This window comes from Patagioenas fasciata, chromosome 7 (assembly GCF_037038585.1).
Source record: "Patagioenas fasciata isolate bPatFas1 chromosome 7, bPatFas1.hap1, whole genome shotgun sequence".
NCBI classification, from domain to species: domain Eukaryota; kingdom Metazoa; phylum Chordata; class Aves; order Columbiformes; family Columbidae; genus Patagioenas; species Patagioenas fasciata.
In genome coordinates, this window is record NC_092526.1 from 1,683,929 (window position 1) to 1,697,856 (window position 13,928).

Genomic DNA, 13,928 nt, shown 5'->3' on the forward strand with positions numbered 1-13,928 from the left:
GGATGAGGGCGAATACTTTAAAATCAAGAATTAATTCAACCTTCCACTTTTGTTCCTTTTCAGCACTAGTCACTTGGTATTTTTGGAGACCCTTGACCATTAAGTGGTGTTTGAAGAGCATTACTCATTCGTACATCATTGCCTTTGATAACTACGTTACCTGGGTGAACCTGACCAGCCAGCTGAAGGATACCAGCACTGTACATGCATTTATGTTCCAAAAACCCCATTCAGGACACATGTGAGAGCGTTGGCTTCTCCGGGCTCAGACACCTCCTCACCACCTGTGCAAGAATCTGTGGGTGTCTACATGGACACATCACTTTTACTTGAGAAGTTGGGCAGCAGTCAATGACACTACGATGATGAGCGCCTTGCAGCACAACTGCTTTGATTGAATATTTTTGGTGTGTGTTTGTTTTGTGCAGTTATTTTTGCGGTTTGGCTTTGTTTGGTTTTGTTTTTCCCAATGGGGAAGCTCAATAAGCGAGGGCTACCAGTGCGGTGCAGTTTGGCAGTGTCAGTGCCTGGAGCCTGGCTGAGCAAGGACCCAGGGCAGGACCCGCCAACCACCGTGCGGGAAAACCTCTCCTCAATTTGCTAATTGCTTGCTTTTTCAGATTTATTTTATTTTCCCCACTGCCTTTTTCTTTTTTCCCTCTTTCCCCCTTTTTTCCTCTTTCATTTTTGAAATTTTATTTCATTTTTCCTTTTAAAAATATTTTTCCATTTTCTTCCATTTTTCCTTTAATTTTCCTTTCTTTTCTTCTTTTCCTTTTTTCTTTTTATAAGCTTCCATTTTTTTTATGTTTTCATTTTTTACGTTTTAAAATTTTCCATTTTTCTTTTTTATTCTTTATTTTTTCCTATTTTCCCTTTTAAAAATTTTTCCATTTTTCTTTTTAAATTATTTTTGTTTTCCTTTTTTCTTTTACATTTTAAAATTTTCCATTTTCCTTTTTTTATTATTTTTAAATTTTTCCTATTTTTACTTAAAAAGTTTTTCCATTTTTCTTTTTAAATTATTTTTTATTTTTTCCTTTTTTACCTTTTAAAATTTTTCCATTTTTACATTTATTTTTTTCTTTCCTTTTTCACTTTTTAAAATTTTCCATTTTTCTTTTTTATTCCTTTTTTTTTTTTAGTGTTTTCCTTTTTTATTTTTCCCATTTTTTCCTTTTTATTTTTCCATTTTATTTGCATTCTTTCCATTTTTCCTTTCTTTTCCCTTTCTTTCCAACCCCGCTCTCCCGCGCTCCGATGCCGCCGTCCTGCAGGTGACGGGGCGGCCGCACCGATGTCACCACGGGATGACACCCCCCCATTAAATGACCTTACCTTGGCAGGCGTGCACTGGCGGCTCTCACAACCCTCCAGCACTAAAACTCTAAATAGGTAACGGAAGAGTGAAAATGTTTATCAAGAGCTCTTACTTCCCAAATTGATACACTCATTATCAGCCTAATTATAGAATTACACTTGGAAGGAGGATTGCGCATCATCTGTTGGGTAAATCTGGGTAAAACACAGGCACTTATATCATAATCTCAAATTAAACTATAAAGTATTATGTTTAAATTCTCAACAATGCTTTAAATAAAGCGCTCAGAAAAAAAATGTAACTTTGTGGTTTAGCCTTATTTTAATAAACTAGGTAGGAATTGGATCCTCACGGAGTATGAAGACGATAAAGAGGTTTTGCAAGGCACTAAGTGTTCAGAGAAATGGAACTATTATGTGCATTATCTTTTTCAGCTGACTGTGCAAATGCAAGGTCTATTTGGAGCATGTAATTATTTCCATTCAATGATTAGATACGGTATTTTAATGCATAAATTGACATAACTGCCGACATTCAGGAATATACAGGCTGAGTGGGATGAGATATGCTGAACCAACTTGAAAAATAAGTGAATAAGGCTGCCAGGAATATTGTGCTGGTGACGGGAACAGGCTGAGAAGGTCCATACACACAAATCTATCCGGGTATATAACACGTATGTGCTTATGGGGGTTGGAAATAATTAAATAATAATTAATTTGCACATGAGAGACAAAGGTGTTGGTTTAGTAGCAAAGAACTACCTGGGGTGTGATCCTGCCCTGTTGATTTACATCAATTACACTGAGAATTTAATGGCTGACGGTGAAAAGAACAAAAAGCTGGTTGCTAAATATACTAACTGAGACTAGTTAATATTAAGCTGTAAGCTTGTTTTAATTAGAGATGCTGATGAAAGACCGATACAGAGCGAAGGAGAGAGAATTGAAATAAGGGAATACACGGCACCTGGCTTTGTAGCTTGGCACGTTTTGCCTCACCACGATGAGGTCGGAAAACACTGATTTTGGGTGCTTTGCATGCCCAAGGAGTCAGGAAAGACCATTTCTTGCAGTCAGGAAAGGGTGAGGATTTGTACCAATTTGGGAGGAAAGTCTCCTCTCCCAGCCCAGTCACCCAGCACCATTTCAACCTTGTCAGGAACGAGATGGGCATCGAAGCCACGAACGTCAGGACACAGGTGACACGCAGCAGCTCCTCCGCTATTCAGAATCAAGGTTTCGTATTGTTTTTTCCTAAGAAAGGGAATTAATTCAATTTGAAGCGTACCCAGTATTTCTGAGACTTTTCCAAACGCTCCTGAATTCTTTGGCTCTGATGGCTCTGATCACGCTGCAGACTCTCAGGCTCCTGCCAAGAAAAACTCTAAACTCCCTGTCAAATGCAATATTTCTACTGAAACAAATGGGAAATATTCCCAGAGAATTACACCTTGTGATCTTGCTCTGGTTTTCAAACCCGTCCCAGCCTCAGCCGCTCTGAACTTCAAAACACACAGCAAAACCAAAACTGCATCATTGCCCCACACACCAGTGAAATACTCCACAAATAGAGTAATTATTCTACAAGAATTGTTCCTCCTCTCCTCACTACGCGGCAAATTAAGCCTATTTTTCAACTCAAAATGTTCTGCAGAGTGTTTAATCCGTATGGGTTTCCTTTTTTTAATATAGGTTAGATACATTCGAAATTCTGGTTCCTAATTCAGCAGAGCACAAACAAACGGGCAAGAACCAGATACAGAACGGCCCAATTCAAGGGTAACCAAAATTACCGGCTTTTTCTCTTATGCACACACAGCTTGTACAAAGATAAGGGAAGGCAGTAATTTCAAATAAGTCTAAGACCACAAAGAATGTCAGATGGGCTCTTTGTCAGTGGCGCTGGATTTTCACTAGCAGACAGCAGCAAGAAAGCAATTTATAACTTGTTTGATCAAGACTTTTGCCTTGAAATATAATTACTAGGCGTGCACCCTAATTATGCCAAGAAATATACTTAACAGGACGCCACCGTGAAGAACCATTGGTTCCTCCTTCTCTTAGGACATCGTCTAAGAAAGCAAATGAATCAGGTCCCGGAGGAGAACTGGGAGATGAGTGTTCGCTGATAGATAAGAGCTTCAGAGACCTAATTACTAAAATGCAACTTTCTTTGTTCTCTAACAGAATTATCGAGAGATCTGTATTTTTCAGATTAATAAACCAAGAGAAAAGCGTGCCAGACAAAAGGATAAAAACCCAGCTTAATAATACTGTGAAATTATTTCTGACATTTAGAAATGACCTATTAAATAATCTACTACTTCCTATGCATTTTTATCAAGACTTTTTTCGTTAAAATGCTATTGCCAACTTTATTTTCTGAAACTTCTAAGTACCTTTCTCCTCCATTTGATTTTTAATCCTGAGGGTCATCATCATCATCACATTTTAACTCTCAATGTAGCATATTGATAAACTACTCAAAAAAAGATGAGAAAATATAAAGGAGACGTACAATGAAACTCTTTGCAGTGCCTGAAACAGCAACACATTTAAAGTTTTGATTCATATAAATCTTGTCTTGCCAGCATCACTGTTGATGATGCCGACAGTTGATTACTGACCTCATGCCACCTTTCTATTTCAATTAAATTTTGTCCATAGGTTCTCTATTTGAATCACGTATCAAAATTTTGCGCAAATACACACGCGTAATGCAGAGAGTGCATTCCGAAGCACTACGTTTCCGCTGATTTGTGCCCATTTCAGAAGCGAATTGCACTTTGTTTGCAGAAGGACTTTCTGTCTTCTTATCTTCCCTCTTTTCGGATGGAGACGGCGTTTTCAGAGCCACCTTGGTATCACACTGGTGTAAAAGAAAGTGCGTCCTACTGGATGTCAGACTTGAAAAACGGTTGTTAAAGACAGTCTCGCATTTATATCTGTGCTCTGGAGCCTAAATTAAAATGGTCTATGGCAGGAATTGGTCTGCTCAATGGGAGAAGGGATGTCTCTCATCTCGGAACCCGGCTGATGAAACGCAGGCTAGAAAGCCTAATATTGGACATCCAAGTTAACAAATACTGCTGACAAAATCCTCCCCCACTGCTCGCTGGAACCTGGGAAATTGTAAAGGGAGGCGCAGAACTGACTATTCAAAGTGATTTCAGAAGCTAACATAACAGGGAGTAATCTGTAATTTCTGTCCCAGACCCAAGTGCTAATGAGGAAACTTCGGAACGCACATTCATTTGGCCTCTTACGTGGCAGGTGTCCTTCTAGACAGGGTCACTGTGGCTTTGGGTATCAAGAGCATCTGCATGATTCCAAACATCCATTTCGGGCACTTTCTACCAAGCTGAACTGCAGATACTGGCCAGTCCAGAAGATGGCAGGTCAGTATTCACCACTCCTTCAAACCTGGAGAGCATCCATCCACCTACTCATCCATCCATCCATCTACCCATCCATCCATCCATCTACCCATCCATCCATCTACTCATCCATCCACCCATCCATCCACTGCTTTGACAGAAGAAGGCCACACCAAGTAAGTTCTACACTCAAACTTAACCTTTTGCTCAGTACTAAATTCCTCACTCCAGCAACTCAGAATAGCGTAGTAGGAATTATTTGGAAATAAAGGATTAAAAACCAAACAAAACCCAACCAAACAATTAACAAAATCCAAACAAACAGAAAAATCAAGGTTTATATAGTTTCTACTCCTGCCGCAAACAAATGGATCCTTGTTTAGAAGCCCCCAAAACAAAAAGAAAAGCAATGGAAGAGAGAAAGAGCGAGACAGAGATAGTTCCCATCCAGGATTTGGAAATGTTGCATTTAGGAATTAGAAAATCACAACATGGCCAATTTGGAAGTGTTTCTTAACTGAAATATTCACACATTTTAGAAAAGTATCCAGCAGCAGTTTCATCTGGCACCCTTCTTAAAACTGAAATTATTCTACCATGTATTATATATCACTGTTCTCATCACCTTTAAATGCACTTTGCTAATATCTCATTTAAAATGTATTGTATTTTAAATAGCCCTTAGTATGGTACTTTTAGAACTTCAGCTCACCTCAATGCTTCAAAGCAACTAACTCCTCATCAGCTGAGAAAAACCTGCTGTCAAAGCAGAATATAAAAGCACGGAGAGCGCAAAGTATTCACCACATACATTTTGTGGTGAATATACGTTGCTAGTATTTGCATGCCTCACACTCGGATGAAAATGTACGCTTTCAGGGTAAATTATTAGAAATGCATTTAGTTCAACAAAAATGCAATGGGAACTTGCTATTATGAGACTGCACAAAATAAGAACTTAATAAGGGAGAAGTGAATTAAGGAATAGCTAAGCCCATGTGATATATTTATGGTTTGAACTTGACTGCGTCTTACATGGGTTTTGAATTCACTTTTACAACATATCAGACATTCGTCAGCATTACATTAATTTTTCCCAATTTATTCCCTTCCTCTTGCAGAAGAACAGAAACCAATTATGTTAGAAACAGTCAGCTGAATTTTCTGTCACACGCCCTATTCTTTCAGCTTTAATTGGGTAGATATAATTACCAATTATAAATGGCATGACCCTGCCTATCTCACGAAGTTCAATTTCCATATTTAAGAGGATCCTCTCACTGCGGTTGTTTCTCACTCATGGTATGTTTATCCTCTGCGTTTTGTTAAATCCAGCACAAGTGGAACCCATCGTGCACGTCCATCAGAGGTGGCACGTGGTGTCCGTTCAGTCGTGACAAACGCCAGCAGCTTTCACTGTGGACCTGTTCCTCCAGCTGACGGCGGCAACTCATCCTCAGGGTGACTTGGAAGAAGCACAGACAGCAGAGGACAAACAGGATCTGGAGATACCAACAGGTTCTCAAGCCCCTGCTCTGCAAGGGGCAACGGGTACAAACTGGAACATGAGAGGTTCCACTTAAATATGAGAAGAAACTTGTTCCTGGTGAGGGTGTCAGAGCCTGGCCCAGGCTGCCCAGGGAGGTTGTGGAGTCTCCTTCTCTGCAGCCATTCAAACCCGCCTGGACCCCTTCCTGTGGAACCTCAGCTGGGTGTTCCTGCTCCAGCAGGGGGATTGCACTGGATGAGCTTTCCAGGGCCCTTCCAACCCTCAACATCCTGGGATTCTGTGAAAGCACTTCTGCTGTTATTTCTCACCGTTGAGTACATATCCATGCATGCACATCTGCACTTACCCGCATGTGCCTTACATTTACACTTTCCCTTTTTCCAAACAGCTTTAGAGAACACCATACGACCAGGAAATAACCTCTCACCTGGGGATATGATATAGAAGAAGTCCTTGAACTCGTCCATCCAGACCTCGGCCAGCCTCCTGTTGTTCTTGTTGATGACGTGGCCGGTGCCCCCGGGGAAGGTGTACGGCGTGGCCTTGCGGAACACGTGTCCCACGTGAGAGCAGGTGACGATCTCCAGGGAGCCACCACACTGCCAGATCTGGAACCCAAACACGCACAGAACGGTGAGCCAAACAACCAGGAAACAACACCCAGGTCACAGCAATGCTCTGAGGGACCGGGAGATCGCTCCTGATTTACTTCCCCCCAGGTCACAATTCAAACAGGGAATTTCAAGGAAAAGCTTACAAGAAAAGAGCAGGGGCACAACTCTTGGTAGCAGTGGAAACGCTTTAACTGCAACGTGGGCAAATGGTTCACGTGGTTCTGTGGCCTCACAACATAAATATACACCAGCCATGGCCTTAGGAAGGCGCCAGGCTGTAGTGGGTTAAGCTTAGGGGAGGGATGTCATCTGTGTATTTGAATTTTCCAGGATTTAAAATAATAATAATAACAATAACAATAATATCTATTATTATTATTGCTATTGTTATTGTTATTATTATTAAATATTATCATTAATAATAGTAATAATAATAATTACTATTTAAAATATTTAAAGAAACAGAACTTTCACTTTCATACATATATATAAATATATATGTGTCTCTATTTTTGAAAGCAGAGCAATGTTGATGCCCACCCCCAGCAAATGCCCAGCAGATCTGGGTGAGCATCACAGACAGCGACAGAAAGCAGCAAGCACAGGTATTCTGGGCACCACACAACCACGAACACGACAAAACCACAGAGGTGAAGCACAGACACAAAACGTATGCTCTCTGGTTCCTATGCTGGTGAATATCATGATCAACTCAAAAAAAACAACAATAGGTACAGACAAAGAAGAGAATTTGATGAAGTTCTAGGTGCAAACTGTCCCTTTCTGCTACTGGAGGCAAAATCTGTACTCTGAGTAATCTCGGTGACTTCAAGATGTCTGCACAAATATATATATAAAATAATCCTGGGCTATAATACCCTGTTGTTAAATGAAATAACCTATTTTCCTGTCAAATCACTAGTGTTTTGGTCTGATATGAATCAGTTTGCATATTAACTGCTCTGCAATGTTCCACCTCTCTGGGCTCTGAACAGATCTATGGAACAAACCAAGGGCTGAAGGTCCACATTTGCAGAACTGGAGACACAACACGGGCAACACAGCGAGGATTTCCATGGGATGCCCACAGCGTTCGCAGCTTTGCTGTTCTGCCAGACAACATTTATTCCTCGGGATTCACTCCTCATTCAGTTTCACTGACATTTTTGGCATCACCAAAGGACTCACCAACTGCCCAGCTCCTGATTTAGGCTCAGCCCACCCTTTGCTTTAGTCTCCTCCTAAGCAGCCAGCAGGACTGACATTTACAATACCTCTTGGTAATAAAACACAGAGTTTAAGAACCACTGGGTGTTTTAAGCAGGATCGCTGGTACAGCCTTGTAATTAGAGCTCCTCCACACAGGCAGAAGTTACCATAGTAACTTAATGCAGATCTTACTTCATCAGGGCAAACCCTTTTATATAATTTCATTAGCATGCTAAGTGATGTACTCTGCTGGGATAAGCAACGACAACATCGAGATACCCTTGTGTTTAACACCTTGTGTTTTGCGGCTCAGTGACAACCAGGCGAGACCTGGGGCTGCTGGTGCTGAGGAACGGGCGACTGCGCCAAAAAGGGAACGTGCACCAAACCACCATAGATGCCACAGGTTCGTTACGGCCAGGGCACTAACGAGCACACACAATTATAGGAGCTTTTTGACCAAAAGCTCAGCATTTCCCCCAGGTTGCTCATGTTCCGACAACCATCCCAGCAGGAAATTCACCCACACCAACACTTCTAAAATTTGTATCCCTGTACAGTTTTTAAGCCCATTTTTGGCTCTTCTTGTACGATCTGCTATCTCCTCCAGTTGTCACAGGAATGCAGACGAATCTGCAACTCTGTTCACAAGAAAAGGGTTTTTCTCTTTTCAATATTATTAAAAAGGCAAGCCAGCATTCCTCAGTATTCCCTGGAAACACGACTCGTATCATGGTCCAGGATTGCGGGATTCCAGAGCTGTGTTCCCAGCATAGACCAGACACACTATAGTAACACGTGTGATCACTCCTCATCACAACTATGCTGAACACCAGAATACCCAGTTCAGGTATTTAATACCCACCAGCAGCTTTTTACCAACACTGGTGGCTGCTCCGTGTAATTCCCCAAGAATTTTTGAGAAAAACTGCCATCACATTTTATTGCAATCTTTTCAATTTTAATATTAGTAACATTTTTTAATCCAGTAAAATTTCCAAGAGTAGAATCTACTTGATCCAACAGCTTGGGAATCAGTATCTTACTATCTTTCCTCCAACACACCCAGATTTTCTCAACGTGGCAATGATTGCACAAATTATTGCTTTATTACAGCCCTCCTCATCATCCCAAAGTCCCCAAAGTGTGAACCCCAGCCCTGGGGGCAGCAATATTCCCATTTACCGACCTCCTTTCCACCATAATGGCCAATACAGGCGGTGACCAAAAGCACCGCAGGACTGAAGACAGCCAGGCTGCAAATATTCCTGTACAAGATAGAGGTGTCTCATTAAAAAGAAAAGTTTGAACTCTAATTTTCACGCTGAATTGTTCATAAACCAGCTACTGTCACACCATAGTTTGGAAGGTTGAAGGTGCCTCCCTTCCCCTCTCCTCTGGAGTTTAACCCTTCTCCTTCCCCCTGAGCAAACTGCCCCAAATCCACTATTCTTCTAACCACGGTACTTCCATCAGACTTCAAACCCCTCTCTGCACCTTCCAACCCAGCACATTCCAGGAGTTTATTCCCCACTGTCTGTGAAAAGTTATTCAGTGAAAAATAAACCCAAATCCAGCTACAACTTTCCAGTTCAGACACTGTGAGCGTGCCCTGTCCCCAGCCTGACATCTCCTCCTTCAGCACCACCAGTTCCCATCCATCTCCATCTTCTCCTGACTCGGGAGATTATTTCCAAAATGCCCCTTATTGAAATATTTTGCTGCAGAACAGATGCAGCAGATCTGCCCCATTTCCTCGGCCTGGAAAACGAGCGGTCAAACCCAGCACGTTGTGATTTAGCTTTTAATAAAGCCACACGAGATTAACTCATCTCCTACTTCTCTTTTTGCTTACAAACACTAATTCCCTTCGGAGTTTGTGGTAAAACATTGCATGCCATAGAACTGAAACTAAGGCTTGTATTTGCCCACATAAATTATCCCTGTTTCAATATAGGCATGAATTATTTAGAACTACCTTGGATTTCTCAGACATTTTAAAACCATTCCCATCACTGCACAAAACCACTGCATCAAACTCGGTCTGACCTCCCTGCAGCCCGCTCCAGGATTTTCTCCTTTTCTGTAATTTTTGAACACTGAGTCAATGCCAATTCCCACAGATCTCAGAAATATTTAAGGCTAATAATAATTTGCAGGCAAATAAAAATAAAACAACTATGGGGCTTTACTCCTCACCTTAGAACAAGCAGTACAAATACTTCGTGTGGCTCTGCCGATGTTTGCGTGTGTTTGGGTGGCTGGAGGCTTAGATTGGGTATCAGGAAAAACTTCTTCAGGTTACAGAGACAGAATTTGAATGTTAATAATTCTATTTACGCCATTTTTGAAAATATTTCTTTACATAAAGGGGTCCTTTTGGTGCACGAGTGTTTACGGATGATGGTGTCAGATTAAACATCTCGCGTATAAGCACAGATCAAAGCTACAGTCAAAAATCCCCAAAGACTAGTGCAGTCACAAAGTAAGGTAACACGCACATACAATTACATTAAATGAGCTAAGCTTGCTGGCTGCTATGCGGTGATGCATGAGTCATAATTAGGAAAAAGAAAGAAAATCCTGAAAACTGTAATACCAAAGATCTCTGTAATGAAATCAACCAGTGTATCTTGGATTCCATATAGAAACCCAAGAATCCTGACATACAGAAAAATTAATGCGGTCCCAAGGAAGCGAAAGACGTGTGCTTCGAATGTAAGCATACAAATGTATTTTGAGTACAATCTCTGAGCAAACTCTGCTCCCAGAATTAGTTAATATAGTGAAACAGCTAAGGAATATTGAAAAGCGGAGAGAGAGATTTCCAATCTGCCTGCCAGGTGGCTGGGGATTTATATACCCCGAATTCCGCTCGCCAACACACAAAATCAATGGCAATGTCAGGGTGAGCTTCTGAGAATAATCTGGTATGCAATTTACATGTGCTATAATATCAGGATTTCCATAGATTGAATACTACACTGTTCCAAGTGAATTAAACAGCCTTGCTCCTTATTCATTTACTACAAGACTTCCTATGAGAGTAAAACCAGAAATTTCAGAGGTGGAGAACAACATATGAATACACCACACCACTCAGGAAACGTTTGCACACCCTCTTCTGCACTTCTCCACCTGCCAGAAAACTGAGAATACCCAGCAGCTCATTCCTGTTGGAGCAGAGCAGGCATTTCCTTTCTCCAGCCTTGCTTTGGCCTATTTGGATTATTCTAGCAAATAACCATTATTTTATTTGTTCTTGTTTTTTCTGATGGACTGATTATTTTTAATCCCCTTTCCAAAGCTGTGTGAGCTCGTTTCTGACTATCGAGTTTTCAGGGTATTCTCTGATTGGGAAAAAAACGCTGACAGAATTCAACAGCAAATTAGAGCTGTTGAAGGATTCAGTTGGATAATTGCAGGTTTGCAGGCGGCTGCTGGATGAACCTCCCCAGCCCCTCCATGCTCTTTGTTACCAATTTTCTGCACATGTTTTACAGCAGACACATTTTTTAAACTCACAGGCCTTGGTGTTTTGTTGCTCCAGCCATACCTGATGTACTCAACTATTCTGGTGATTTTCTTCACAGACGAAAGCTCTAAATAGCAAGAAATGGCATGGTTGCTGGCATTTCCACGGTCATCTCCTGGCACTGGAAGCACATCATTGTATTTCTGTTCTTGCCCTCTTATTAGGCTGATGTGCGTGTTCCAGGCTGGTAATAGCTCTTGAAATTCAACCGGGAAAACCTTCTGAGGATATAATGTCCTCTAATAGTGCCCCAAAACTCACGCGCTTCTGCTCGCTCCGCCTCAGTTTTAACAAAGAAATTAAGAATAAGGGCAGAACTGCTTCCCCACTTTTATCCCTGGGGCTTTCTGTGGAGAGCATGGCAATCCTTGGCCTTCCTTTTCCCACGTATTTTGGACTGAGATTTTTAATTTAAAGACAAAATTTAGATCACATGGCAGTATCCTCTCTAAACTGATGTAAGTTAAGCCCATCGCTGGCTTACTCACACAGGCATTGAATACAATTCAAGTCCAATTTGAAGTGAGACTCAAGCAATGATTATTTAGGGGAGGAAACTAAAATAATGACAAAAACAAACCCTCCAATTATTATTAATATTACGCAAACCCCAAATCATCCCACCCAGGAGCTGAATGACCCACACCAGGAATCCCGACAGAGCACAACAGCATGAGATGAAGACAGAAAACCACCATTAAGTTGCTACACTTCAGGTTTTGCACATATATTGGCATTATTCAAGCAAGGGCGTGCATGAAGAATATGGAGTTTGGGGCAGCTGGAAGCTGCAGATTCGCTCACATGCTGCTCTCAGCAGAAGATCAAACGCTTTCTGCCAAAATGAATCTATTACACCAGGGAGCGCGAAAAGGCCGTGGAATTGGAAATTGTTTTATTCTGTTGCGCTTACAAGGCCTGACAGAAAAATGATCAGTGCTTGTATCTTTGTTAACAAAAATAGCCCCTGCCAAAAGGAGCCCGTGGAGAATTCTTCCAGCTATTCTTAACAAATATCACCTTGTTTGCCCCTTTTTATTAAAGTTGGGTTTTCAGGGAGTATAATTTTTATGGTGTAAACCCAGTGTTCCTCCAAAACCAGAGTTAAATGGTTTAGAGCCCTCGCTAATGAGAATAGGACCTTTCGCAATAATGACACAAAATCGGTCCTGAAAGCGACAACAAACACCAGCTTTGAGATTCTTCCCTCTGCCAGGGTTTAATGTGCATCAGCAATTCTGCTCATTGCACTAAACCAGGCGAGCATCACCTCACAGGAATCACACAGGCTGACACTTGGTGACAAATAGGCAGTGATACACAGACTTAGTCTACGAGAGGCACATCTTTAACACCTTAAAGCAGCGCAGGGCTGCCAGGATCACTTCTAAAGATGTGAAAAACAAGCTTACTAAAGGGCTTAAGTTAAAAGTAAACTCCTATGTAGGGGCCTACATACATCCGAGGAATATTCTTAGGGGTGGAAATCCACTGATCTAAAACATTAATGCTCAGAAGAAGTAACTCTACCCTTCTGAATGATTACGGCTTATAGAAAATGGCCTGAAAGCGCTTTCAAATTCTCTGTTGATCCTCTCTAGAAATACCCGCTTCACAAATATCTTCAAAAGAGCTTCTGTCAATGGCAAACGGTCCACAAACCCAGGCTGGAGAGAAAATATAAATAAATGAAAAAAGGAGGATATCCCCACGATGTGCTATGGGTACTACATAGGCACACCAGCGTTTATATTGCATATTTACTTAAAATGCACAAATTGTGACACATCAAAGATGTTCAAAGTAATTTCCAACATCCTTTCTAACAATTACTCATCAAAGGCTCAACTTTCCCATTTTCCTTTATGTCTGAAGGACAACGGCCAAATGCTTTTCACCCCAAGAGATTTGATCCTTGTCATGGGCAACAAACACCCCTGTCCCCAGCATAGCCCTTTTCTGCCAGAACTTGCAAGTCCATAATGACATACACTTTCAAAAATTGCTGTTAAAATAGATATTTGAATTTTTTTTAATTATTTTTATTTTTTTTTTATACTATACAAACGTACATCTCGTTTAGGTCAGTCAGCATTTGCACTAGCTCACGGAAAGCCTCGTTTCTTTTATAAAGGTATTACTAAAATAGACATTATTTTGAAAGTGTAAAAATCGCCAAACAGTAATAAAACATTTCATGCAGTAAAAAGGACCAAAATACTATAATGAGGCATTGCCCAATATCTGGAGGATTGACATTAAGCCATGAGTTGCGTGACAGCTCAAGCAGCAGCGCCCTGCCCGCAGCGTTACAGCACAACTGTGGGTTTTGACAGAAAATGAAGGAAAACGGCAATTAC

The 13,928-nt window shown here is 41.1% G+C and overlaps 1 protein-coding gene across 3 annotated transcripts in view; it reads right to left on the reverse strand.

The window, feature by feature from the left end:
* The window catches only part of GALNT13 (polypeptide N-acetylgalactosaminyltransferase 13), a 113,248-nt gene that overhangs the window by 27,477 nt on the left and 71,843 nt on the right, over positions 1-13,928 (reverse strand). For all 3 annotated transcript variants that reach the window (XM_065841362.2, XM_071810651.1, XM_071810652.1), the window contains exon 9: positions 6,638-6,818. In XM_065841362.2, the coding sequence (XP_065697434.1) occupies positions 6,638-6,818 (181 nt within the window). The remainder of the gene's footprint in view (positions 1-6,637; positions 6,819-13,928) is intronic.